The 26,597-nt window shown below is 63.1% G+C and overlaps 1 protein-coding gene across 1 annotated transcript in view; it reads right to left on the minus strand.

The window, feature by feature from the left end:
* COL11A2 (collagen type XI alpha 2 chain) overlaps positions 1 to 26,597 on the minus strand; it is a 63,308-nt gene that overhangs the window by 7,269 nt on the left and 29,442 nt on the right. The window contains exons 18-63 of the mRNA XM_043527630.1: positions 26,423 to 26,476; positions 25,522 to 25,575; positions 25,233 to 25,277; positions 22,677 to 22,730; positions 22,543 to 22,587; positions 22,175 to 22,228; positions 21,918 to 21,962; positions 21,735 to 21,788; positions 19,947 to 19,991; positions 19,580 to 19,633; positions 19,052 to 19,096; positions 17,590 to 17,643; positions 17,395 to 17,502; positions 17,061 to 17,114; positions 16,918 to 16,971; positions 15,271 to 15,315; positions 14,432 to 14,485; positions 13,914 to 13,958; positions 13,276 to 13,329; positions 12,781 to 12,834; positions 11,897 to 11,950; positions 11,625 to 11,732; positions 11,434 to 11,523; positions 11,298 to 11,351; positions 10,931 to 11,038; positions 10,484 to 10,591; positions 10,354 to 10,407; positions 10,183 to 10,236; positions 9,380 to 9,487; positions 8,676 to 8,729; positions 8,532 to 8,585; positions 8,393 to 8,446; positions 7,422 to 7,475; positions 6,547 to 6,654; positions 6,308 to 6,361; positions 6,078 to 6,131; positions 5,562 to 5,615; positions 4,887 to 4,940; positions 4,430 to 4,537; positions 3,645 to 3,698; positions 3,497 to 3,550; positions 2,931 to 3,038; positions 2,437 to 2,490; positions 780 to 815; positions 631 to 684; positions 23 to 293 (exon numbers count right to left, since the gene is read on the minus strand). Coding sequence (XP_043383565.1) covers positions 23 to 293; positions 631 to 684; positions 780 to 815; positions 2,437 to 2,490; positions 2,931 to 3,038; positions 3,497 to 3,550; positions 3,645 to 3,698; positions 4,430 to 4,537; positions 4,887 to 4,940; positions 5,562 to 5,615; positions 6,078 to 6,131; positions 6,308 to 6,361; positions 6,547 to 6,654; positions 7,422 to 7,475; positions 8,393 to 8,446; positions 8,532 to 8,585; positions 8,676 to 8,729; positions 9,380 to 9,487; positions 10,183 to 10,236; positions 10,354 to 10,407; positions 10,484 to 10,591; positions 10,931 to 11,038; positions 11,298 to 11,351; positions 11,434 to 11,523; positions 11,625 to 11,732; positions 11,897 to 11,950; positions 12,781 to 12,834; positions 13,276 to 13,329; positions 13,914 to 13,958; positions 14,432 to 14,485; positions 15,271 to 15,315; positions 16,918 to 16,971; positions 17,061 to 17,114; positions 17,395 to 17,502; positions 17,590 to 17,643; positions 19,052 to 19,096; positions 19,580 to 19,633; positions 19,947 to 19,991; positions 21,735 to 21,788; positions 21,918 to 21,962; positions 22,175 to 22,228; positions 22,543 to 22,587; positions 22,677 to 22,730; positions 25,233 to 25,277; positions 25,522 to 25,575; positions 26,423 to 26,476 — 3,088 coding nt within the window. The remainder of the gene's footprint in view (positions 1 to 22; positions 294 to 630; positions 685 to 779; positions 816 to 2,436; positions 2,491 to 2,930; positions 3,039 to 3,496; positions 3,551 to 3,644; positions 3,699 to 4,429; positions 4,538 to 4,886; positions 4,941 to 5,561; positions 5,616 to 6,077; positions 6,132 to 6,307; positions 6,362 to 6,546; positions 6,655 to 7,421; positions 7,476 to 8,392; positions 8,447 to 8,531; positions 8,586 to 8,675; positions 8,730 to 9,379; positions 9,488 to 10,182; positions 10,237 to 10,353; positions 10,408 to 10,483; positions 10,592 to 10,930; positions 11,039 to 11,297; positions 11,352 to 11,433; positions 11,524 to 11,624; positions 11,733 to 11,896; positions 11,951 to 12,780; positions 12,835 to 13,275; positions 13,330 to 13,913; positions 13,959 to 14,431; positions 14,486 to 15,270; positions 15,316 to 16,917; positions 16,972 to 17,060; positions 17,115 to 17,394; positions 17,503 to 17,589; positions 17,644 to 19,051; positions 19,097 to 19,579; positions 19,634 to 19,946; positions 19,992 to 21,734; positions 21,789 to 21,917; positions 21,963 to 22,174; positions 22,229 to 22,542; positions 22,588 to 22,676; positions 22,731 to 25,232; positions 25,278 to 25,521; positions 25,576 to 26,422; positions 26,477 to 26,597) is intronic.

Raw genomic sequence — 26,597 nt, forward strand, 5'->3', positions numbered from 1 at the left:
TCGAGCCCAGCCCGGAGCTCACCGTCGGGCAGGTCGGGGTGGCAGAGCCGCAGGTCCTGGCAGGTGCGGGCCGGGTTGTCCTGGGTGCCCATTGGGTGCTTCATGTTCTCGATCTCCCACTTGAGGGCGTTGAGGGAGCCGAAGATCTCATCCATGCCGCCTGTGTGGCCATGGACCCCGTCCGCCACCATCCCCTCCCCGTCCTCACCCACCAGCTGGCTGGCGTCGATCGACCGCTTGCTCTTCTTGGGCAGCTGGATGGGCAGCGGCTGAATCACCTCCCCGGGGGGGCCCTGCCCCGGCACAGCATCGTCAGTGGGGCAGGGGCAGGGCAGGGCAGGGATGGCAGGGACAGTGTGGGGCAGGGAAGGAAGGGGCAGGAGGAAGAGTGGTGCAGGAGGGGCAGGGAGGGATGGGGGCAGGGCAGGGAGGGAAGGTGGTGGGGAGGGTAGAGGGTGAGGTGGGGCAGGAAGGGCAGGGGGCAGGGTAAGTAACCGAGCCGGGAAGGGGCACGGCGCTGTGAGCGAGGGATGGGCGAGGACCAGGGGGAGCAGCCAGAGCATAGGGAACGGACGGTGTGAGGCTGCAGGTCGAAGGGAAGAGGGGGGGGAGTGGGGGGGTGTCACTCACCGGGTGTCCAGGGGGGCCGGGGACACCTCGCTCGCCCTTGGGGCCGGCTTGTCCCTGGAGGGGAGAAAACAGAGACATCAGCTGGCTGCAGGGCTGACAGGGGCGGGGGGAAGGGCACCCCCTGCTGGGGCACCAGGGACAGCGCTTACCGTGGCTCCCTTCGCACCCTTGGGACCGGCTGGGCCCTGCAAAGCAATGACAGGACAATCAGAGACACTGGGGGCTGGGAGTGGGGGGGGCTGGCAGCCCTCAGGCAGGGGGAGGGGCGGTGTGACAGGATCGCCCTCTATTCACACCCCACACCCCACTGTAATGCACCTAGTGAGGTCCCTTTGCACACCAGTGACTGGCTGGTCCGTGAGCTCACGGGGCCCCATGCAGCCATGTTGTACACACGTCACGGACACGCTGCAATCACGACTGACAGGTCTGGGGCGGCGACAAAGACAAGGGCTCGCGTCCAACCCGGCGCCGTCCGAGCAGATGGGCCAGCACCTAGCAAGCGGCTGTGCTCTGGCACGGACGGGGCAGGAACAACCAGGTCTGAGGCCAGGTCTACACTGCAGACTGTATCGGTGTAACAGCGTTGCTCAGGGCTGTGAATAATCCACCCCTGAGTGAGGCAGTTACACCGACCTGCCTCCGTGTGGCCAGCGCTGTCCTGGGAGAGCTTCGCCCGCCGACACAGCACCAGCCCCTCGGGGAGGTGGATTAACTCCGCCGATGGGAGAGCTCCCAAGTGTCGACGTGCCCTGAGCTCAGCTCACCCGTCCCACCAATTCCATGTCCCCTCACTGCGGGGGACAGAGCGTTATCTAGGGGTCCCCACGGGAGTGCGCAAGTCACAGGGGCTGAGCTATCCAAGGGGAGCGAACACCCTACGCTCTCACTCCCTGCCCAGCTCTTTCACCTTTGAGGACACAAGAAACCAGCCGTCGGCCCCCGGGATAGACCCCGACCTGGTGCTTGGCCAGCAGTGGTTAGGGATCACGCCCAGCCTGTTAGGGTTCGATCTGGGCAGCATTTTATCTTTATTCTCCTGTGACCATCTAACCTCGACACCTTATCACTGGGACTCACTGACCACCTGCCGCTCTGTAGTGAACAAAGCTTCTTCTATTGTTTATTGACCCTAATCCTGGGCTGCGAGCTGTGTGGGTAACGCCATCTGTGGGGCTACCGGCTGCATGAAATCCCCTATCGGGCCTGTCCAGGAGAGGGCTGGCAGTGCAGAACACATGGCCTGGGGGGCAGACCGGGGCGGGGAGCAGGCTGGGGTCACCCTGCAGCACTAACCCAGGCTGGTGGGGCCGGGCGTGACCTGGGCGTGGTTCGCAGGCAGTGGCTGTACCCAAGTCTCGGGGTGGGACCTGCACGTGGCTGGATAGTGCAGAACACACGGTCTGGGGGGCAAGCCGAGGCGGGGAACGGGCTGGGGTCACCCTGCAGCACTAACCCAGGCTGGTGGGGGCCGGGTGTGGCCTGCGAATGGCTAGCAGGTGGTGGCTGTACCCAGCCCTCGGGGGAAACATGCATGCTGGGGCTAGTTGTGGGGGGTCCAGGCTGGGAGCTCCAACAGCAAGGCACCGTAGGGCACCCCAGGATACTGGGCAGCCAATGACAAAGCCCCTGCCCTAGTCTGGACTGCACCCCGTAGTGTCACGGGCATGTTACAGGGGATGCCCAGACACAAGGGTAAGGGGCAGGTGACAAAATGGGGCCCATTACAGGTGATGCTCAGACAGGGGGCCATGGGGTGAGGCCCAGACCCACAAGTGGCACAGGGGAAGGTCAAAGGTCACTCACAGGAAGGCCCGGGGGCCCGGCAGGTCCAATGGGGCCGGTAGCACCAGGGATCCCCTGCAGGGACGAGAACAGAGAGTGAAATTAGCGCAAGAACAGAAGCACCCCAATTAACCCCTCGCACCCCAGACTTCACAGGGGCTCCCACGTTCACCCCCCGTCTGCCCTGGGTCCAACACAGCCTCCTCCCTGGGCTGCCCTGCTCACCACACCCACCCTCAGAGCACTGATTAGAACCCAGGAGTCCTGGTTCCCATCCCCTCTGCTCTAACCCACCAGATGCCCCACTCTTCTCCCAGAGCCAGGGATAGAACCCAGGAGTCCTGGCTCCCAGCCCCCCCGCTCTAACCCACTAGACCCCACTCCCTTCCTAGAGCTGGGGAGAGAACCCAGGAGTCCTGGCTCCTGGCCCCCCAAGCTCCCACTGCTCCCCACATGGCAGGGGTCTCTGGCAGGGGGTCTGGCGGTGGAGAACTCCCCCCGACCCCAATACTCACGGTCTCTCCTTTTGACCCCAGGGAGCCCTGGGGGCCAGGCAGGCCCCGGTCTCCTTTCTCTCCCTGCTCGCCTGGGGGCCCGATCAGACCAATCAGCCCGGGGTGGCCCTGGGGAAAGACAGACAGCGGTCAGTGCAGGACAGACAGATGGGGGAAGGCATCGAGGGCTGTGTGTGGGACAGCCTGGGCGTGTTGGTACGGACAGCGGGTGGGGAGGGCTGTGTGCGGGGTCTCTGTCCCGGGCTCTCACACACCCTTGTGCAGGCTGCGGGACGTGCGCCCCAGGGATACTCGCAGGCTGTGGTGCTGATGTGCCTCATTCACACAGGCTTGTGTATCGCTTGTGCCATGCTCGTGATGTGCGTGTCGTGGGCGTTCCTGACTCTCGCTGTGTTCACCCGCACTGTGCACCACGTGTGCGCCTGCAGGTTCCCTGGCGCTGTGTGGCGTGGGCTGGTGTCACGTGGCACACGCTGGTGCACGGGGCGTGTATCATTCCCCCCCTCCCGCTGGTGTATTGTGCGTTCACACACAGGCTGTGTGCCCCCCGTGTGCTCCCCACTCACCTTCTCTCCTTTGGCTCCGGAGTCCCCTTTGAGGCCGGGCAGCCCCGGGGGGCCCTGCAGGGAGACACAAGCAGACCAGTTAGCCGGGGAGGGGAGGGGGCTCCCCAGCTGGGGATGCTGTCACAGGGGAGGGCAGAGTCACACTCACCACAGGTCCCGGGGGGCCCGCCTGGCCCGTCGCACCCGGCTTGCCTTGTTCTCCCTGCGGAGGATGGAAGGGAGAGGTTAGAGCTAAACGCTGCCCTGACCATGCCCCAGGGTTGCCCCCCACAGCCCAGCCCCAGAGGCCCCACCCTGCTCTGGGACTCCCAGCCTGGAGGCAGGGGTCCTGCACCCCACCCTTCTGGGGCTCCCCAGTCTGAGGCAGTGGGTCTCATGAGCTGACTGCCCTGGACAGGCCTGCAGTGGGGAGAGCTCCACTCTCAGCCCATTGGCATCGGGGGAGGGCAGTTCTGGATTTACAGCGGGGGGGGGGTTGCAGCTGAGACCAGCCCCAGCCCCTGTGTGTCTGGGGCTCAGGGACCCATCAGCAGGCAGGGAAATACAAGCATTGATTGCGGAGCTGGGGTCAGACCCACCCTCTCCCAGAGCCGGGATAGAACCTAGGAGTCCTGGCTCCCAGTTCTAACCACCAGCCCCCACTCCCCTCCCAGAGCCGGGGATAGAACCCAGGAGTCCTAGCTCCCAGCCCCCCCAAGCTCTAACCCACCAGCCCCCACGCCCCTCCCCAAACTGGGAGAGAACCCAGGAGTCCTAGCTCCCAGCCCCCCCAAGCTCTAACCCACCAGCCCCCACGCCCCTCCCCAAACTGGGAGAGAACCCAGGAGTCCTGGCTCCCAGCCCCCCTGCTCTAACCCACTAGCCCCCACGCCCCTCCCATTGCTGGGGATAGAACCCAGGAGTCCTGCTGGCATGCAGCTGGCTGTCACTTACCACTGAGCCAGGGATGCCTCTCAGCCCGTCAGGCCCCTGCTTGCCGGCCGGTCCCTGGGGCCCCACAGGGCCAGTCTTGCCAGGAGGTCCCACGGCACCTGGCTCGCCCTGGGGGACAGAGGGGCAGGGTGAGCTCAGGGATGGGCGACACGTTCACAGCTGTGGCGGGGGTTCCTTGGCATCACTGCACCCCGTTGGGGTCAGAGACCATCCTGGGGCTCCCCATCACACCGACCCCAGTGCACCGTGGGACAGGAGACCTTGGCATGGCTGGGCCGCGGCCTGGCTGGCTGTACTGGGAGCTCCCAGCCTGGGCCCTGGGCCTAGGGACAGACCCCGCTGCGCCTCGTCTCTGGGGAGCTCCGAGCTGGGTCTGACCCCAGGGGATCCGGGACCCAACACCTCCCCAGCAGAGACCCCACCTGGGGTAAGGGCCCACGGAGCCTCGTTCACTTACCTTAGTGCCCTTCTCACCCTGACGCCCCTCGGGACCCGGGGAGCCTGCGGGGCCCTGCGGAGAGAGGAGACGGGGGGTGAACAAGGGAATGGGGTACGGGGCCTTTCCCCTTCTAGGGGGCGCTGGCTCTGACCCGGCCCCAGGGCAGGGACTGGCTGGCTCAGGAGGGGCAGGGAATGGGACACGGGGCCTCTCCCCTCTATGGGGCACTGGCTCCCACCCAGCCCCAGGGCAGGGACCGGCTGGTTCGGTGTGGGGCGGGAGGGGTCCCTAGAGCTAAGAGGTTTCCCTGTCATTAGCTGCCGCACTCTGGGCTGGGCGTTTCGCTTGCTGCCTGGGACAGGAAGGAATTTCCTGCCCTCGGTGCCAGAGGCGGCTTCACAATTCCCAGCCCCACCCTCCCCGCAATGAGATTCCCAGGGAGCCGGATTTGTGGGTGCGCTTGCGCGTGTCTGCTGACCCCTGCGGGCGGGGTCACTGTGGCTGCAGAGGGGGTGGGTGCCCGGAGTGCGGGGGGGTCTGTGTAGGTGCAGGGGATTTTGTCCTGTGCCGGTCAGAGTCCCTATCACATGGTGGCTGGGACAGCAGGACGCCTCTGCCCTGCTCCTGGGAGACGGCAAGAGGAGAGGGGTGACCTGGGCAGGGGAGGGGGGCCCAGACAGTCCCATCACTTACCCTCTTCCCTGGAGGGCCTGGGGGGCCGTTCTCTCCTGTCGGGCCTGGCGAGCCCTAGAGAGAGAGAGAGAGCTGGAGTTAGGAGAATCAATCTAATCCAGAACATCACAGAGAGGGGAACCCGGAAAGGAGGGGAATCTGATCCAGAACATGAGGGAAAGGAGATCCCAGGGATGGGGGGGGTCTGATCCGGAACAGGGGAACCCGGAGCAGGCTGGGGGCAGATACGATCAGAGAGGGGGGATCCGGAACATCAGAGGTGGGTTCCAATCCAGAACATCGGAGGGGCCAATCAGGAAAGTCGGAAGGAAAGGAATCCAGAGAGGGACCCGATCTGGAAACTGGGGGGCGTGCGGAGTCTGATCAGACTGTTGGGGGGACTTGGAGGGGGGCAGATCCCATCCAGAGAGCTGGGGACACAGGTGGGGTGTCCAGTCCAAATGTCAGGGGAGATCCACTCCAAACCGTCGGGGGGGGACCCCATCAGGGCCCTGCTCCAGAGCCCTGGTCACTCACCAGCTGCCCGGGTTCCCCATCCTCGCCTCGCTCGCCCTTTGCCCCATCCTGGCCCTGGAGGGGGAAAACAAGCCCTGAGTCAGCAGGAGGCCTCAGCAGTGACCCCAAACCCCAGCTGGAGGGCCCCAAACCCTGCTGCATTCCCCCTGGATCCCCACCCGACCTCCGAGCACCTCCCCTGCCCCCAGACTGCAGGGACCTGGAGGACAATACATGGGGCTGATACTTACCCTGGGGCCCATTTCACCTGAGGGGCCCGGATCCCCTGGGAAACCGACAGGACCCTGGAAGAGACAGGAATTAATTAGCCTGAGCCACCTCCTCCTACAGCCAGGCACAGAACCTAGGAATCCTGGTTCCCAAGACCCCGACCCAATCTAACCACTAGACCCCACTCCCCTCCCAGAGCTGGGATAGAACCCAGGAGTCCTGGCTCCCCCTCCTCTGGTCTCTGCACCGCGTCACTCACAGGGTTCCCTTTGGGCCCATCGTCTCCGGGGGGCCCTTTCCCTCCAGGGGGTCCAGCTGCGCCGGCAGCTCCCGTTTCTCCTTTCTCCCCTCGCTCTCCTCGCGGGCCCTGGGAAGGAGACAGAGCATGCAGGGGGGTGTCAGTCAGTGTGGGGTTCATGGGGAGGGGAAGGATGGGGGGAGTAGCCTGGCTGAGGGCAGAGCTCTGGGGGTCAGCTCTAGGGGAGGGGTCCCAGCCCCAGTGTCCCTTGCGGAGATCCCCCATGTGTGCGGGGGAAGGAGTCTCTTCTGTGGGGGCCTGTCAGGGGAGAGGGGTCCTGGCCCCAGTGTCTCTGGGGTGGGGTCCACAGCCAGGAAGCGGGGAGCACTCCAGACTTGGGGCGGTTCCTGTTGGAAGAAAGGGGCTCTGGGGTGGTCCTCACTGGGTGGGGGAAAGGCCAGGCCCAGCCCTGGGTCTCCCCCCGCAAGGCATGGGGACAGATGGGCCCTGAGGGGCCTTTGGCTGGGGGGAGCAGTGCTCTGGGGGCCCCTGACAGGAGACACCCCCCAAGAAGGGGTCCCTGCCTGGAGGCTGACAGCTCTGGGTGGGCCTTAATAGGGAAGAGACAAATGCGGGGAGCTGGCCACTGATTCCCATAGCGGGCAGGGCCCCAGTAGAGGGGGTGAAGGAGGGCTCGGGGGGCTCCTTGGTGGGGGACGGAGCGAGGCCGTCCCATGGGATAGGGGCTGGGCCGCCAGGTGTGGGCGAGGACCCAGGGGAGCCCCAGGGCGGTAGGAGAGGGACAAATGCGGGGAGGGGGTTTCCCGGGGGGTTAGTGGCCGTGCTGCCAGGTAGGATGTGCGAGGGAGCAGGGGCAGGGGGACCCGAAGACTCACCTTGACTCCTGGCTCCCCGGGGATGCCGGGGGCCCCCGACTCGCCAGGCTCACCCTGAAATGAGAGAGACATTCAGGCTCCGACCGGTCCCCCTCTGGATGGTCCCAGGGGCCACAGCACGGCAGCAGCCGACAGGCCCTGTGTCACTAGACCCCACTCCCCTCCCCTCCCAGAGCTGGGACAGAACCCAGGAGTCCTGCTCCAGCCCCACATTCCCATGGGCGAGTGGTGGTGGGTCCCTTTGACTCCTGCAGTCTGTGACTCTGAGTCCCCCCATGCGTCCCCTCCCTTCACGGGCTATGGGGAGAACAGGGTCACCTGCACTGCCCTCTGCATGCTCTGCACAAGGACAGTGACTCATCCAGTCTCAGGCTGCAGGGCGGCGGGGTCAGGAGGGGATTTGCTCCCCGAGACTCAATTGGCCAGCTGTCTCTGGGGCTTTTCCTCGGAAGCATCCGGGCTTGGCCCAGCTGGAGACGGGGCCCCACACAGTGGGGGCTGGTGCTCTGAACGGCTCCAGAGACACCTCTGTCTGGCTGCTGAGCCTGGCTCACATGCTGGGGGTCCCCAGATTGGGGGCAGGGAAGCAATCTCCCCCAGGACAGACAGGCAGGGCCCTTGGGGGGTTTCCCTTTCCCCTGCAGCGCGGGGTGCGGGTCACCGGCTGGGATCAGCGGATCAGGTCCCTGCCATCGCAGGGGTGTCGGCCCTTGGGGCCCCTGGGGCCCTCCTGGGCTCAGCTGTCGCGTCCCCAGGCTTGGTCCCCTGGCAGCTGACACGTGTCAGTCCAGCCAAGTTGCGGGGCTGGGCACAGGGTGACAGGGAGCGATTCTCTGCCCGCTTCTGTCCAGGGGCCAGGCTGGAGAGAATGGGCCCTTCTGGCCTTGAACTCCATGAAATCTACCAGCCCCATTGCCCCTCCGCACCCCCCCAGGGCTGGGAGAGAACCCAGGTGTCCTGCCACCACCTACCTTCTCTCCAGGGGGACCCAGGTTGCCAATGCCTCCAGGGCCGCCTTGGGGTCCCTGCAGGGGGAGAGAGCAGAGCTGGTTACCTCCGGGGATGCCCTGGGCAGGGCTGACAGGGGTGGGGGGCGGGGGTGGTACTTACGTCGGCTCCGGAGGGTCCGGCTGGGCCACGCGGCCCCGGTGGTCCTGGGGGGCCCTGTGGGGAGAAAGAACAAGGTGAGGGGAGCTCTGGGACATTCCCACCTGGAGGGGGAACTGGGAATGGGGGGCAGCCAGGGTCACTTACCATGGGGCCCACGTCACCTGTCTCGCCCTTTTCCCCCGCTGGGCCCGGCAGACCCTAAGGAGAGACAGAGAGCGTCAGTGCGGGGCACATCTGGACTGGGGGGAGAGGGCAGATCAAGAGGCACATCTGGATTGAGGGAGATGGGGGAAGCAGGCGGCACATCTAGATTTGGGATGAAGAGGGTCCTAGACCTAGGACACATCTGGATCTGGAGGATGGGGGGGGAGAGATGGAGGGACACATCTGGATTCAGGATGGGATGGTGGTCCAGAGGGAGGGAAACATCTGGATCCAGGTAGGTGGGGAGGAGGGCAAACAGGGATAGCTTCCCTCACCTCCCAGAACAGCTGGCTTGGGGCTGGGAACCAGCAACAACTGGCCAGTGGTCGCACCTTCATGCTGCCCAGCAGTTTGGGACAGGAAGTGAAGGGGAATCCTGTCCCCAGCTAGAACTGCACCATGGGGCAGGTGTTACTTAGGGAGGACGGACTGTGTGGCTAGGGCTGGGGCCATGGCTAGGTAGGGGGGCTCGGGTCGGGTCTGGGTCCGGGGGAGAGGACGGAGACAGGGGGGAGGTATGGAGCATGGGGGTGGGGCCAGGTGCAGGGGCAGGGCCAGGTGTAGGGGTGGGGCCAGGGCACCGGAGTGGCACAATGGGGGACAGAGGGTGCAACCCTGCAAGGCCAGTGACAGGCCCCACTCACCTGCAGCCCGATGGGGCCAGGCGGCCCGTTGAATCCGCGGGTTCCTTCGTCGCCCTTCGCCCCAAAGTGGCCCTGGGGGCCCCGAGCGCCCGGCTCCCCATCAGCCCCCTCGACACAGACACGAGAGAGAGTGAGACAGGCTGCGAGCGGCCCCAGGGAGACGGGACTCACTCAGCGGGCAGGGGAGTTGGGGGAGGTCACGGCGCTGTGGGAGCAGCGGGAAACTCTGCCACCACTGTTCCCCATTGACAGGACCCCCTGGAATCCCACCCACGCTCCATCAGTGCGATGTGGGGCCCCTGTGCCATCAGGAACCAAGCACCTCACCCCATGGCATGAGTGAGGGGCCGGGACACTGCACTGCCAGGAGACAGGGACCCTCTGCCAAGCACGGAGCAGACCGGGCTCCATCACCCTCAGCTACGCACCCCCAGCCAGGGAGCCAACCGGGCTCCATCACCCAGGCCCTGCACAGACCCAACCCAGCTCCCTCATCCAGCTTGGCAAACAGCAGACCTGGCTCCATCACCCTCAGCTCTGTCCCCCAGCCCAGGATGGAGCCAACCTGGCTCCATCACCCCGACCCTGCACAGAGCAGACCCAGCTCCATCCCCCTGCCCTGAACGGGGCTAACCCAGCTCCATCCCCTTGACCTGCACAGAGCCAATCAGCTCCATCCCCACCAGCTCCACCCCCTGCCCTGCATGGAGCCAACTCAGCTCCATCGTCCCGCTCTGCCCAGAGCTGGCACTGCCCCGTGCTACCAGCTGCAGGAGGCTATCTGAGGGGTGCAAGGTACTTACAGCTGCTCCAGGCTGCCCGACTGGGCCCATGGGACCTGGGGGGCCTGGGGGACCCTGGAAGGAAGGAGACGGGGGTCAGTGGTGCTGAGACACAGAGATATCCCGGGCAGGAAGTGCCGGGGGGGGATCAGCCCCTGTCCGGGGTCAGGGGAGCCCCAAGCTCATACTCACGTGCTCTCCCTTGTTGCCTTTGCCACCCTTCTGGCCCGGCTCACCCACCTCGCCCTGCGGAGAGAGGAGAAGGGGGGTTTAGCCCATTGCCGCATGCAGGGTCAGGACACAGACACAGACAGGGCCTTACCTTGTCGCCATCCTCACCAGCACCCCCCGGGGGCCCCGCTGGGCCGGGCAGCCCAACGGGACCCTGGACTCCGTCACGGCCAGCGGGGCCTATGGGACCTTTCTCACCCTAGGGAGAAACAGAGTGGAGTGAGGTGCACAGAACCCAGGAGTCCTGGCTCCAACCCATCCCCCATTGTAACCCATCCGACCCCACTCCCCTCCCAGTACTGGGGACAGAACCCAGGAGTCCTGGCTCCCCACTCCCCTGCTCTAACCCACTAGGCCCCACTCCCTTCCCAGAGCCAGGATAGAATCCAGGAGTCCTGGCTCCCAGCACCCCCTGCTCTAACCACGACATCCCACTCCCCTTCCAGAGCTGGGATAGAACCCAGGAGTCCTGGCTCCCATCCCCCCCTGCATCCGACTAAGCCCCACTCCCCCCATGCCCTCTGTGCCCCCTACTCACAGGAACTCCTTTCTCTCCAGCGGGGCCTGGGGGCCCTTGGGGGCCCGGTCTGCCTGGGGGTCCGATGGGGCCGCCCTGCCCAGGGCCACCTCTCTCGCCGGGGGATCCCTGGGGGGAGAGAGAGGAGGAGTCACTTGCTGCCCCCCACAGCAGGGTCCCCCCAACACACATTGCGGGGACCGGGATCAGGGGTCAGGGAGGGGGCAGATCGGGGGGTTAGAGGTCAGAGGTTAGGGAGGAGAGGGGCTGATGGGGGAGTGAGGGAAGGGAGGTCAGAGAAGGGTTGGGGAGGTGGGGGCCTAGGGGAATAGTTGGGGGGAAGGAGTTGAGGGAGGGGCTGGCGCGAGGGTCCCCACATCATACTCACTGCGGGTCCTGGGGGTCCGGCCGGCCCCTCATTCCCTTTGAGCCCCGTGCCGCCCTGCGGGAGAGAAGCACAGGTCAGGGCCTGCTGGCACCGGGGACGGGCGGGGGGCATTTGAGCGGGGGGGCCGGGTACTCACCGGGGTGCCAGGCAGCCCACGCTCACCGGGGAAACCGCGCAGTCCAGCCGGGCCGTCTTTCCCGAGGGCTCCCGGGGGGCCAGGGTCTCCCTGCGCAGGGGGAAGGAGGATTAGGATTAGGTGGGTCCCCCTCCCTGCTCTCTGCAGCACAGCGCCCCCTAGCACCGCACTGGAGCATCACAGCTCCTTACCTTGGTTCCTTCTTTCCCAGAGGGTCCTGGCAAGCCCTGCTCTCCCGGGGGTCCAGGGGGGCCTGGGTGACCTCTCTCCCCCATCGGACCAGACTCCCCAGAAGCGCCCTAGTGTGGGGGGAGACAAGAAACAGTGTGAGACCTTCAGGGAATGGGCCAGACCCTTCGACCCCTGCCTCTTCCACCACCAGGGGGAGCTGCTGAGTAACTGCACCCTGTGGGCACAGCCTCTCCCAGCCCACCCTGGAAACCCCCACCACCTGGCTTCTTACCTGAGGTCCCACCACCCCCGGGGGGCCGGGCGGGCCCGTCTTGCCTTGGAAACCCTGAAAGACAGAGAGAGATGGGGGCATTAGCACGAGCCGCGGCAGATGGCTCTGCCCCCCACCTCCCAAGTGTAAGTGGAGAGTCACATAGGAGTGAGCGAGGAGCAACACAGGAAAGTGTGAGGTGTAACCATGGAGTATCCAGAGTGTAACGTGAATTTATGAGCAGTAATGTGGGGGTAACCAGAGACTAACATTGGAGTATGTGAGGAGTAATGCAGTGTAATACATCAGTGTACAAGGATTAAAATGGGAATACCGAGAGTTACATGGGCATAAGAAAGGAGTAAAGTGGGAGTAACCAAGAGTAACAGCGGAGTGAACAGAGAGCAATGTGGGAGAGAGGAGTAATGTGGGAGTAACCAGAGTGCAACGCAGGAGTGAGAGAGGAATAATACAGGAGTATCCAGAGAGTAATATGTGAGCAACCAGAATGCAAAGCGGGAGTGAAAGAGGAGTAACAGGAGTATCCAAAGCGTAACATCGAAGCATGTGAGGGGTAACACAGGAGTATCCAGAGAGTAATGGAGTAATTTGGGGTAACGTGGGAGTAACCAGAGTGTAACGCCAGAGTATATGAGGTGTAATATGAGAGTAACATGAGAGTAATCAGAGAGTAACATGGGAGTAAGAAAGGAGTAACAGGGGGAATAATCAGAAAGTAACAAGGTACTATGTGAGGAGTAATGAGGGAGTTTCCAGAGGTAGCCTGGAGTTACTTAGGTGTAACCCAGGAGGAACCAGAGTGTAACATGGGAAGAACCACAGAGTAACACAGGAGTAAGAGAAAAGTATCCAAAGCCCAACAGTGCAGTAACAGAGACACATACGACTTCTCCTCGCTGACCGGGATGCCCGGGAAGCCCGTCCTTGCCAGGGGGGCCCTGTGGGGAGGAAAAAGGAGAGGTCAGTGGGACAGGGGGAGATCGCAGGGGGAGGGAACTGGGGAGCAGTCAGGAGGGCAGGGGAGCCAGCTGGGGGGCCAGGGAGCAGGCGGGTGGGAATGGCAGTGGGAGAGAGCTGGGATGCAGGCAGGACGGCTGGAAAGCAGGTGAGAGGGGGCTGAGAAGCCAGCAGGGAGGCTGGAGAGCAGGTGTGGGGTAGCTTGGATGCAGGGGGAGGGGCTGAGGAGCCGGCAAGGGGCTAGGGGCAGGCAGAGGGGCAGGGGAGCCAGTATGTAGGGTATCTTATGCTCAAATAAATTGATAAAATAAATAAATAGATAAATAAATAAATAAATAATTGAGCTTATGCTCAAATAAATTGGTTAGTCTCTAAGGTGCCACAAGTACTCCTTTTCTTTTTAGGTAGGGTATGTTACTCACCGGTGGTCCTTTGGGTCCGGGGAAGCCGTTTGGCCCCTGGGGGCCCGGGAGTCCCTGTGGAGAGCAGAGCGGAGGTTAGGGGGGCTGGGGGGGCAGGGAGAACAATGCCTGGCCCCAGGGACACCAGCTGGAGGCCAGCACGGCCAGGTCCAGCTGTCGCGAGCGGGGGCCAGGCCAGTGTTGTACCGGGAGGCCAACTGCACAAAGCCAGCCGTGTCGCACGGCAGTGACCCGTCCCTTGCACCAGGGACCTGCTGAGGCTGCTGTGCACCGTGCCGGGCCCAGCAGCCGTGACTGGGGCCGTGCGAGCACTGCACTGCCGTGACCTGCCCCTCAGACCAACAAATCTGGAGCCGGCTCACGGAGAGGCTGAACAGTGCTAGTGACGTTCGGACAGGGCAAGCTGAATGAGGCCTGGCGGTGGTGAGCAGAGGCCTACTGCGAGTGTTGCACTAATGTGACCCATGCCTGGCACACCTGTCGCACAGGGCCCTGGAGAGGTGACCAGGAATGTGCACAAGGCAGGGCAGGCTGCACGAGGCCCAGCAGTGGTGTTCCAGGCCCAGCTGGTGCAGCGAAGGGTGGTGCCCAGGGCTCTTTGGACACCCAGGTCCCCCCCATGCCACGCTCACACTCACCCTTTCCCCTGGAGGGCCATGGGGGCCGTCACCGCCAGAGGTGCCCTGCAGGGGGAGACAAATGTGAGGGGCAACCGGAAGCATGTCCCCTTCCAACACACACTGACACGCGTGCACAAATGTGTACACTCATCCCTGTGCATGTACACACACCCATTTTCACACACACACACTCAGATGTACACAGATGCACAGCGACAGACACACAGGGAAACGCATACATACGGGGACACACACATACACACACGGACACACACACACAGGGACACACAGAGAGACGCAGATGGGACACACACATGCAGACAGGAGACACACACACACAGACAGGGACACACAAACACACACACAAAGGAACACATTCAGCCTTGCACATTTGCACGCCCAGAGCCTGCTCACACTTGCTGACATCTGAGCCCTGCCCAGACCCAACCCTGTGACACACTGACCCCACCCCACCGCACCCCGACGCTCAGACCAACGGACAGACCCTGTGCCCCAGCCCCTCCCCCAGCACCCACCTTTGCCCCCAGCTTTCCAGTGGCTCCTCGTGGCCCCCGCTGGCCCCTGGGACCCTGGAGGAATGAGACAGAGGCGGGTGAGTGTCTGAGCCCTGGCTCTGCCCCCTTCCTTCCATCCTCCAACCCCCACTTCCCAGGGGGCAGAACCCGAGCAAGCCACACAGTGCCCTGGGGGCGTTCAGGAGGATCTCAGGGGTGGAGGCAGCAGATGGGAGGGACCCACCAGCCACGTAGGACACATGATGGGCACATGACCCCCAGCCCTGGTAGGGGAATGCCAGATCCCCCCAACCCCAGATGGGAGGATTAAGGAAGGTAGGTGGAGGGGGATATTTGCCTCCCCACCAGAGAGGAGCCCAGCCCCGAAGCCCTGTGCCACGGCAGGGTGGAGCCCAGAGGGGACACACGATGTATGAGTCAAGCTGGGGGGTGAGCCCCATGGCAGGGGGAGTGGCTGGCTCCAGGAGTCATGGGCATGACCTCACTGGGGACTGGGTGAGGTGGGGATCCATGTGTGGGGCAGGGGCTGGGATGGGGAGGCCTGCACTGGGCACGGATGGACGGATGGACAGAAGAAACGTGGATGGGAGAAGGAGGGGACGGAGGTTTCGGATGGAGAAAGCAGAGGGAAGGATGGACAGACAGATGAGAAGGGACGGATCGAAGGGGATTGGGACTGAGGACTGGGGCAGGGATGGGAGGATGGAGGGCTGGATGGAAGGAGAACACAGATGGAAGGATGGACAGATGTGAAGAGATGGATCGCGGGGAGTGAGGATGGTTGGGGGGAGCCCAGAGACTTGGATGCACTAACCCCCCTGCCTCCCCCACACACTCACCGAGGGGCCGCGCTCGCCCCGGGGCCCTGGCTTCCCGGATAGACCCTGCAACAGAGAGAGTCAGTGAAACACAGACAGGGCATGGGCACCCATGGGAGAACTCAGCCAGCCAGGGCCCTTCAGGGATCCATAATATACTGTGACGAAGCGGGACTGTTCTTAATGTTTCCTCTGAATAGTGTGGGGGTACCTCAGTTTCCCCTAGGCAGTTCTTAAGTATCTAGGTGGTGGGATAAGGGTGTATGATCGTTGCAGAGCCCTAGAGGGCAGGTGTGTGCAGGGGTCTGGACACAGGGAATGGCCGACACCCTGTTTCCTGGCAACTGATGGCCTGGGCCCTTCCCCCCTGCAAGGTGAGAGCTAAAAGGTTGGAGAACAAAGGAATCCGGTGACCTCCTGGCCCGGGAAAGGAACAAAGCCCAGAGGGGGAGGGGCTGGAGGGAGTTTCAGTTTGGGGCTGGCTGGGGACGTGGAGTGAAGGGCAGACGTGGTTGTCTGGCTCACTGCCCCCCAAATGGACCCGGCTGAGGGGTCCTGTTCTCTGCACCTACAAGCTCTGGTTTAGACCATGTTCCTGTCGTCTAATAAACCTTCTGTTTTACTGGCTGGCTGAGAGCCACGTCTGACTGCGGAGTTGGGGGGCAGGACCCTCTGGCTTCCCCAAGACCCGGCCTGGGCGGACTGGCTGTGGGAAGCGCACGGAGGGGCAGAGGATGCTGAATGCTCCGAGGTCAGACCCAGGAAGGTGGAAGCTGGGTGAGCTGTGTGTCCTGCAGACAGGCTGCTCACAGAAAGGAGACTTCCCCAGAGTCCTGCCTGGCTTCGTGGGGAGCAGTTCCAGAGCATTGCCCAGGGACTCCGTGACATATACCCACCCACGGAAAACACACAGGGACCCCCCATGCCCCACCCAGCTCACACAGGAACCCCTCAGCCAGCCTGGGCCTGGCAGGGACCCCTAACACCCACCCCTGGAACCCGCCACCCAGAACCAACCCCCCTCTTAGCCCCCATAAAGACCCCCCCATCCATGGCTCTGCAGGGCCCTCAACCCCAGAGAACCTGCATAGGGATCCCCCAATCCAGGGATCTACAGAGACCCCACCCATAGGACACCCTATTTGCAGCTCTACAGGGACCCCCAACTCCAACCCCCATGGGGACCCCACCCCACCCAGGGATTTGCAGACACCCCCACCTAGAACCACCCCCTCATCCAGCCCGTCCCTGGAAGACCCTCCCCCACCTCCCAACAGCCTCTCACTCTTAGCTCAGTGGTTTGAGCACTGGCCTGCTAAACCCAGGGTTGTGAGTTCAATCCTTGAGGGGGCCGTTTAGGGATCAGGGCAGAAACTGGGGATTGGTCCTGCTTTGAGCAGGGGGTTGGACTAAATGACCTCCTGAGGTCCCTTCCAACCCTGATATTCTATGATTCACCCAGCCCCACTAGTAAGTCCCAGTTCCGATCCATCCCTGGTGGGTGTCAGCCCCACCCAGCAGAACCTGTAGCCCCCCCCCCAGATCCTCCCAACAGTTTCCCCCATGGGGATGCCTCCTGCAGTGGGAAACAAGGACCCAGCTCCACTGGGGGGCAGTGGTGGGGAGCCATGCTGGGGGTGCGGGGAGCCATGATGGAGGGTTACTCACCCGAGCACCCTTCTCACCATTGCTGCCAGGGAATCCAGGGAAGCCCTGAGATCCCTGTGGAGAGAGAAGAGATGGGGTTAGGGGGAGTGCTGGGGGGCACAGTTGGGGGAAGAGGGGGTAGACCCATCATCCACAGCACTCACCTTTGGGCCTTGCCGTCCTGGGTATCCGGGAAGACCTGGTACGCCCAGCTTCCCCTGCAAGAGAGAGAGAGATGGGATTAGGGGGATGGGACATGGGGCCTTTCCCCACTTGGGGGCACTGGCTCTGATCCAGCCCCAGGGTGGGGGGCTGGCTGTTCAGGGGGGCAGGGAATGGGACACATGGCCTTTCCCCACTTGGGGGCGCCGTCTCCCATCTGGCCCCAGGGCAGGGACTGGCTGGCTCAGGGGGCAGGGAACAGGACACATGGGCAGGGGCCCACTCCCTCATGCTCGGCACTGCCCAGTCCTGCCCCATGCTGTCCAGGCTCCTCACCTTCTCTCCCACCAGTCCAAGGGGACCCGGGTCGCCCGAGGGTCCGGTCCGGCCTTTGGGACCTTCCGGTCCATCCTCTCCTCTGGATCCTGGGACACCCACCTCGCCCTGTGGGTGCAGAGAGAATAGAGGGGTGGGTGAGACTGGCATCGCCAGGAGCAGGCGGGCAGCGAGGGGCTCCGGGCATAAACTTACCCTGTCTCCTTTCACCCCGAAGTCGCCCTTGAACCCAGGGAATCCATCCTCACCCTGCACAGACAGACAGACAGACCGGTGACAGTCGTACAGCCAGAGAGGTAAGGCCAGAAGGAACCAGCAGCTCAGCCGGTCCGATCTCCAGTATGTCACAGGCCACCAGCCCCACCCTGCCCCCACACACGAACCCAGCACACGAGATGAGACCAAAGTGCCACAGCCCCCAGGAGACTGGACTGTTACAGAGAACAGGGGGGGCCGAGGGGCACCAGGGCCTGAGACTTTGCAATGGCAGGGAAAGGGTTAAGTGAGGGACACCCCCCCCCCCCCAGATAATCCTGGCCAGTGACCCACCCCCGGCTGCAGGGGAAGGTGAACCCCCCAGGTCACTGCCAGTCTGACCATACGGGGGGGGGGGGTGAATTCCTGCCTAACCCCACCCACGGCGATCAGCTGTACCCTGCCCATGAACGCAAGGACCAGCCAGACACGCCCATGGGGGAGATAATGCTGGGTGCCCCCTCTGCACCCGGCCCTCCCTGCCCAGGTCCCATCTCCAGCTGGGGCTGGCCCTGACCCTGCAGAGGGAGGAGAGTTAAAAAAAAAACACAGAATACACTAGGGAGGGGGAAATCCCTTCCTGACCCCTGGTCAGGGGTCCGCAGCTAGGGAGAGATGTGCACTATTCCCCCAGCCTGGCACGAGGGGCCGCTATGCACTATTACCCCACCTGGCACTAGGAGGCACTGTGCACCGTTCCCCCAGCTTAGCACTAGGGTGCGCCGTGCACCAGTTCCCCAGCCGGGCACTAGGGGGCGCCGTGCGCCATTCCCCCAGCCGGGCACTAGGGGGCGCCGTGCGCCATTCCCCCAGCCGGGCACTAAGGGGGCGCCGTGCGCCATTCCCCCAGCCGGGCACTAAGGGGGCGCCGTGCGCCATTCCCCCAGCCGGGCACTAAGGGGGCGCCGTGCGCCATTCCCCCAGCCGGGCACTAAGGGGGCGCCGTGCGCCATTCCCCCAGCCGGGCACTAAGGGGGCGCCGTGCGCCATTCCCCCAGCCGGGCACTAAGGGGGCGCCGTGCGCCATTCCCCCAGCCGGGCACTAGGGGGCGCCGTGCGCCATTCCCCCAGCCGGGCACTAAGGGGGCGCCGTGCGCCATTCCCCCAGCAGGGCACTAGGGGGTGCCGTGCGCCATTCCCCCAGCCGGGCACTAGGGGGCGCCGTGCGCCATTCCCCCAGCCTGGCACTAGGGGGCGCCGTGCGCCATTCCCCCAGCCTGGCACTAGGGGGCGCCATGCATCATTCCCCCACCTGGCATTAGGGGGTTCTGTGTGCAATTCCCCCAACCTGGCACCAGGGGGTGCCAGGCACCAGTTCCCCAGCCAGGCACTAGGGGGTGTTGTGCAGTGCTGCCAGCATCATGTCTGACCTGCGGTTGAGGGTCAGGGAAGCAGAACTCACCTTCTCACCCTTGTGACCCTTCAGTCCCCGAATTCCATCCACGCCCTGGGAGAGACGGGGAGAGTTCAACAGGGTGAGCTGCATTGCAGAGACCAGCCACAGATCTAGGCAGAGAACCCAGGAGTCCTGGCTCCCAGCTCTCACTGACCCCTGCTCTAATCCACTGAACCCCACTCCCCTTCCAGAGCTGGGACAGAACCCAGGAGTCCTGGCTCCCAGCCCCCCCTACTCTAACCCACTGGACCCCACTCCCCTCCCTGAGGTGGGGATAGAACCCAGGAGTCCTGGCCCCCAGCCCCCCGGTCTAACCCACTAGACCCCAATCCCCTCCCAGAGCTGGGATAGAACCTAGGAGTCCTGGCTTCCACTGGCTACAATCCTCTTGTCTTGTTTTCCACTCTAGCCAGAATCCTCTTCTCCCCTTGAGGGGCAGGGACCTCCTGGCTGCACCCATCCTTACTAAGAATTGTGGGTAATATCCCAGTCCCAGAGAGTCACACCAAGTCCTGGGACCAATCAGCCACTTACCTTCACACCACGTGGGCCTGGGTAGCCAATTGGACCTTGGGGACCAGACGGGCCCTGCAATGGAGAGAAATCAGACCAATCACAGGGGAGAGTCGCTGGGGTCCCTGCTCCCTACTAGGGGGGGTTAGAATCAGGGATGGGAGAAATGTCACCCCACTAACCCGGGGGCTCTGACCCCTGCACCTTGGGGGACAGGGTCTTAGCACCTCACCCCTAGCACCTGGGGGGTTGTGACTTGGCCTCCGAAATCTGAAAGGGCTAGGACTGGGGGCGGGGGGGGGGCTCGACCCCAGTGTCTGAGGGAGATGGGGATATTGGGGTCGGGGGGGATGACAGGAAGGGGCAGGAGCGGACGTTATCCCCTTACCTGGTTACCTTTGGTTCCCGGCGGACCTTCCTTCCCCGGATGCCCCTGAGAGGGAGGGAATGGGAAAGGGAAAAGACAGAGAGCGATGAATCATTAACACCAGCATCACAGCACTTAACCCCTGGGCGTTGCTCTGTCCCCCTGCCTAGGAGCTACCCCAACATCCCACCCCCCGCTCCTGCAGAAAGGGCAGTGCCCCCTGCCTGTGGGGCAGGAATAGCCCTCGTCTGCCCAGCTCTGACCTGAACTTCTTTAACCAAGCGTTGGGGGACACCTGGCCTGCTCAGGGTGAATGGTCAGTGGTACGGGCTCACTTCCTGTTAAACATGGCCACCAGGTCCTCACCCCATGAGCAGGGGTGCGAGTGGTGGGCCAACAGGAAGTGGTACGGGCTCACTTCCTGTTAAACATGGCCACCAGGTCCTCACCCCATGAGCGGGGGTGCGAGTGGGGGGCCAACAGTGAGTGGTACTAGCTCACTTCCTGTTAAACATGGCTGCCAGGTCCTCACCCCATGAGCAGGGGTGCGAGTGGGGGGCCAACAGTGAGTGGTACTAGCTCACTTCCTGTTAAACATGGCCACCAGGACCTCACCCCATGAGCAGGGGTGCGAGTGGGGGGCCAACAGGAAGTGGTACAGGCTCTCTTCCTGTTAAACATGGCCACCAGGACCTCACCCCATGAGCAGGGGTGCGAGTGGGGGGCCAACAGGAAGTGGTACAGGCTCACTTCCTGTTAAACATGGTCACCAAGTCCTCACCCATGAGCAGGGGTGCGAGAGGGGGGCCAACAGGAAGTGGTACGGGCTCACTTCCTGTTAAACATGGCCACCAGGACCTCACCCCATGAGCAGGGGTGCGAGTGGGGGGCCAACAGGAAGTGGTACAGGCTCACTTCCTGTTAAACATGGCCACCAAGTCCTCACCCCATGAGCAGGGGTGCGGGAGGGGGGCCAACAGGAAGTGGTATGGGCTCACTTCCTGTTACACATGGCTGCCAAGTCCTCACCCCGTGAGCAGGGGTGTGAGTGGGGGGGGGCCAACAGGAAGTGGTACAGGCTTACTTCCTGTTAAACATGGCCACCAAGTCCTCACCCATGAGCAGGGGTGCGAGGGGGGGGCCAACAGGAAGTGGTACGGGCTCACTTCCTGTTAAACATGGCCACCAAGTCCTCACCCCGTGAGCAGGGGTGTGAGTGGGGGGGGGCAACAGGAAGTGGTACTAGCTCACTTCCTGTTAAACATGGCCACCAAGTCCTCACCCATGAGCAGGGGTGTGAGTGGGGGGGGCCAACAGGAAGTGGTACTAGCTCACTTCCTGTTAAACATGGCCACCAAGTCCTCACCCATGAGCAGGGGTGTGAGTGGGGGGGCCAACAGGAAGTGGTACTAGCTCACTTCCTGTTAAACATGGCCACCAGTCATTGCCCCAAAGCGGGGAGGGGGCACTGCTCAAGAGCATCTCTGTGATGAGGGGGCCTCTACAGGAAATGTATGAGCTCACTTCCTGTTAAGCATGGCTTCCCCACCCTGGCACCCATGCCAAGGTCAGGCCAGGCGTCAAGAGGAAATGGCACTGGCCCACTTCCTGTTAAACACGGCTGCCGGGCTCTCGCCCCAGGGGCAGGAGGGAGCCATGCTGTGCAGGATGCCAACAGTATGGGCTCACTTCCTGTTAAATATGGCCGCCGTATTGCCATTCTGGGGCTGGGGCAGTCTGGGGGCCAGGGTGCTAGGAGGAGAGGGTTGAAGGAAGGAGAGGAGGAGCTGGGGTGAGCAGGTTACTCACGGGAGGCCCGTCGGACCCCGGCATGCCGGGGAGGCCAGGTTTGCCTCTGGGACCCTGCAGAGAGAGAGAGAAAAGCAGAGCTCAGAGCTGGCAGAGCAGAGACCCTCATTGTGTGAGCCAGGCTGGTGCAGGGGGTGGGGGCTACACAACACCAGGGGAGCAGGGGAGGTTTGGGGCACTCACCTTCTCTCCGGGGGGCCCCATAGCACCTTGTGGGCCAGGCAATCCCTGAAAGAGAGACACATGGTCAGATCCAGCCCCCACTCCCCACCCAGAGCCAGGGAGAGACTCCAGGAGTCGCTCCCAGCTCCCCCTGCTCTAATCCACTGGACCCCACTCCCCACCCAGAGCAGGGACGCAACCCAGGAGTCCTGACTCCCAGCCCCACTGGACCCCGAGTCCCCAGAGCTGGGCTGTTTCAGGGCAAGGGTATTCCTTACCTGGGTGCCTGGAGTTCCCTGCTGACCTGGGGGGCCTGGCTCGCCTTGCGGCCCCTGTAACAGTCAGACACAACTGCAGTTAGAACCAGAACAACCTGCATGTTATACAGAAGGGAGAGAGGGCACTGCTGTAGGGGAAGTTCACAACACTGGGATCACTGGATGGGGGCACTGCTATAAGGGAAGCTTGCAGCACCAGAGACCCCATTTAGGGCACTGCTGTAGGAGAAGCTCGCAGCACTGGAGTCCCTGACTTGGGGCACTGCTGTAGGGGAAGCTCACAGCACTGGCGCCCCTGGGTGGGCCAACCCAGTCCATAGCAGGACCGGGCAGCGCAGACAGACAGACAGACAGCCGTGCCGACTCACCAGGTTCCCTTTGGGCCCGATGGGACCATCTATGCCACGCACGCCCTGCGGAGGAGACAGACAGACAGATGGAGGTTAACGTGGTGGGGGTCACGGGGGGCTGGGGGAATTGGGATGCCATGTGTGGCACTTACCAGAGGCCCGGGGATCCCTGGTGGGCCTTTGGGTCCAAGCAAACCTCTGGGTCCCTGCAGGGAGGGGAGAGACCCGAATTAATGAGGCTGTAGGGACTAAGCTGGGCCTGGGTCCCCCAACAGGGCTGCGGGGGGAGCCAGCAATTGCCCCCCCAGCCCAGCAAACAGCAGCACACGTGCACCCAGACATGCACACCCTGAACCAGCCCACGCTCCCAGCACCACACTGAGCAAGCAACACATAAGCCCTGGAGCTGAGGACCCCATGAGGACGCTGCTCCGTGGTGCAGACACTGCTCCTGCTCCGATCCCAGACCCTGTGGCCTGGGCCGCGTGCTGGGGTGAAACCCCAGAGCATCCTGGGACATGGCGCTAAGACCCCTCAGTTTCACTGCAACGAGACGCCGCGGGCGCCCGTATTAGGAGACGCTGGGCCCTTGTGGAGTCTGCCAGGGGCAGGCACAGAGGGACCCCACAGGCCAGTTCCCCAGCTGGTGTTGCTCTGTCCCCGACGCCCGGCCCCAGACAGCTCATCCATCCACCCCGCGGGTAGCAAGGGCTAACCCCCAAACAGCTTCCGGAGGCTTGCCCAAAAGGGAACTGCTCTCAGGGAAGAGCGTTCCGGGCGACGGGGATACGGGCACCGTGTGGGAATGTTCACGCCGCTCAGGCTCTCGATAAACCCAGTGTTTCAGAGAGTCCAGACACTTGCATTTGTCCTGGGTTTTACTACCAAATACCCCAGGAGAGAGGATTTTGGTGGGTTCTCATCCTCCCCCCACCCCAGGCTGTAGCTTTTCCAAACAGCGTCAAATCTGTAAACGTAACAGAGCCGCAAGAGCGGGAAAGGGACAGGAAAAAAGAGAAAACAAACCCAACCAAACCCCAACCCTGCCCTGACACCAACGCCGACTCCAATCCCAACCCCAACTCCAACGTCCACCCCAACCCTATCACCGACCACAACCCTAACGCCAAGCCCACCCCACTGTCAACTCCCACACTAAGCCTAATGCCAACCCTAGCCCCAACCCTAGTACCAACTCCAACACCAATCTCAACCCTCACGCCAATGCCAGCCCCAATACCAACACCTAGCCCAATCCTAGTGCCAGCCCCGATCCCTGCCTGGGTCCCATTTTCCAAACTGATCTGTCAGAGTGTTCCCTGCACTAGTCGGCGCTCCCCTGTCGAAAGCTGGGGGCAGTCCCACCCCGTGGCTCCCCAACAGCAGGGCCTTAGCACCCCCAGTTTTCAGCTCACCCCTCACGGTGTCTTCAGGGACCCAGGCTGGGATTTTCAAATTGAGTCTAGGGCCCCAACTGGATCCCTTCCATGCCGTGCCAACCCTTGGCTATATCCTGCCAATTTCAAACTCCTCCCCTCCGCACTGCCAGCTCCTGAGGCACCAAGGAGTCCAGTCCCGGCAATATCAGGAGTGCCGAGGGCACAGGAGAGGGGGCAGTTTGGACATAAGTGGGAGCAGATGGAGGTTTGGGGGTAAACCATTAACAGGCTTGTTTCTGCTGAAGTGTGGGGGGGTGAAGCAGTTAACGTTGAGCTTTGATTTTGCCATCAGTAGGTTGAATGGTTAATGGTGATTTTATGGAGAGGGGTTAACACAGGGGTGGGCAAACTATGGCCCGCGGGCCGTGTCCAGCCTATCAGACCTTTTAATCCGGCCCTCGAGCTCCCGTCGGGGAGTGGGGTCGGGGGCTTGCCCCTCTCTGCGCGTGCCATGGCTCTGCGTGGCTCCCGGAAGCAGCGGCATGTCACCCCTCCGGCTCCTGCATGTAGGGGCAGCCAGGGGGTGCTGCAGGCTGCCCCCACCCCAAGCACCGCCCCCGCAGCTCCCATTGGCCGGGAACCGCAGCCAATGGATGCTGCAGGGGTGGCGCCTGCGGACAGAGCAGCACGCAGAACCACATGGCCGGTGCCACGCCTCCGCAAAGGACCCGGAGCGGGGACATGCCACTGCTTCCGGGAGCTGTTTGCGGTAAGTGCCGCCCAGAGCCTGCACCCCTGACCTCCTTCTGTGCCCCAACCCCCTGCCCCAGCCCTGATCCCCCTCCCGCCCTCCGAACCCCTTGGTCCCAGCCTGGAGCCCCCTCCTGCACCCCAAACCCCTCATCCCTGGCCCCACCCCAGAGCCTGCACCCCCAGCCAGAGCCCTCACCCCCTCCTGCACCCCAAGCCCCATTTTCATGAGCATTCATGGCCTGCCATACAATTTCCATATCCAGATATGGCCCTCAGGCCACAAAGTTTGCCCACCCCTGGGTTAACAACTCAGAGCTGAGAGCCAAGGGGCTGAGAATCAAGGCTCTGCTGGGGCAGTTGCCTGCCCTCAGAGCCGTGGATTCAGACAGGGCCAGAACAGGGAGGATTGTGGGGCCCAATTCCATGGAGTGTAGGGGGAGTAAATCCCTGGCGGGGGCTGGGCGGGGAGAACAGGGTAAATGGGACCCTGATTATCGCTCTGCACCACCCTGGGGAGCTGCCCCCTCTCACACTGGCACAAGCTCCTGCTGCCTGCCTGGCAGGGAGGGGACGTACCGGTTCTCCAGGGAGCCCTCTGGGGCCAACCTCTCCATCGTCTCCCTGGGGGAAGAGAAAAAGGGGTGAGGCAGAGAACAGGGAGGGGAGCAAGCTCAGCTCTCCCCAGCCATCCCTGCTCCCCGTTTCCAGATCCCTCTGCTCCCCCCACCTCCAGCCCCCTCCATCACCCCATTCCCCTTCTCCATATTCCCCACAGCTCTCCCACATCTCCCTCCCCAGGGAGCCACCCCAGCTCCCCTCAGTCTCCCTCCCACCCCCCCCGACCCTCCAGTGAGCAGTTACTCACCCGCTGTCCGTCCTCACCAGGGGGGCCTGGGATGCCCTGGGAACCCGTCTCACCCTGCGGGGACAAAGCCTTGGATCAGCTGGGCGGGTGGATGGGGAGCCATGGGGGTTGTGTACGTGGGATGCGCAGGTGCTTTGGGGGTGGCCGTGTGTGTGATGGGGACACGGCTGTATGTGCCGTGGGGGTGAGTGTGACTATGTAATTGCAGGGGGGTGGGGGTGCATTGCAAATGTGCCGGATGTGTATGTGTTGGGCTGTGAACTGTGCAGCTGTGTTGTTGTGCGCAATTGCAGGTGTGCTGTGTGTATTGTGCGTGTGACTGCAGTGGCTGTGTGTATATTGTTGCGTATCTGAGTGTGCGCACATATAGTTAGGAGAGCGTTGATGTGTGCGGGGTTGTAGCTATGTGACTGTGTGATTGCACACACCTGGCTGCACAAGTGCGCTGGGGAGGCTGTGCGTCCCGGTGTGTTTGTGGTGACATGGCTGTGGGGATGTGTGTGTGCAGGAGGTGTCTAGCGTTCCACGTGGCTGTGTACATTGCACACGTTGTGTAAGACTGTGCGTAGATGCTGAGGCCAGAAGGGCTCGGCTGCCCCTGCGTTGCTCCGGCCGTTGGTCTGCCCCGAAATAAGCCCTGCTGGAACTAGAGTGCGTATATCTGTGTGTGTAGATACGCTTGTGTGTGCGGGTAGGGCGGCGGCTCTGGCTGTGTGGTGTACAGTTGTGTGTCTGTGTGTGTATCAATGCTCAGAGGGGGGTGCACAATTGTGTAGCACAAACATGGGCTGGCCAGAACTGACCGCGGGGCTGCCCCATCTCTCAGGGAGATCCCAACAGTGCATCAGGACTGGGCCCCCCTGCTCCCCGCACCACGAGGCGCCTGGCCAACATGACTCACCCTGTACCCCTTGTCCCCCGGCAGCCCCGGCAACCCGTCAAAGCCTCGGTCGCCCTGCGGAGAGAAGCACAGAACAGCTCCCTGAGCCAGCACACCCCAGCTGGGGAGATACCCCCGTAGGACCCCCTCCCAGGTCACCCCATCCCCGGGAGGTGGGCTGCAATTCCCCACTGGG

Source organism: Chelonia mydas, chromosome 14, assembly GCF_015237465.2.
Source record: "Chelonia mydas isolate rCheMyd1 chromosome 14, rCheMyd1.pri.v2, whole genome shotgun sequence".
Taxonomy (NCBI): Eukaryota; Metazoa; Chordata; order Testudines; family Cheloniidae; genus Chelonia; species Chelonia mydas.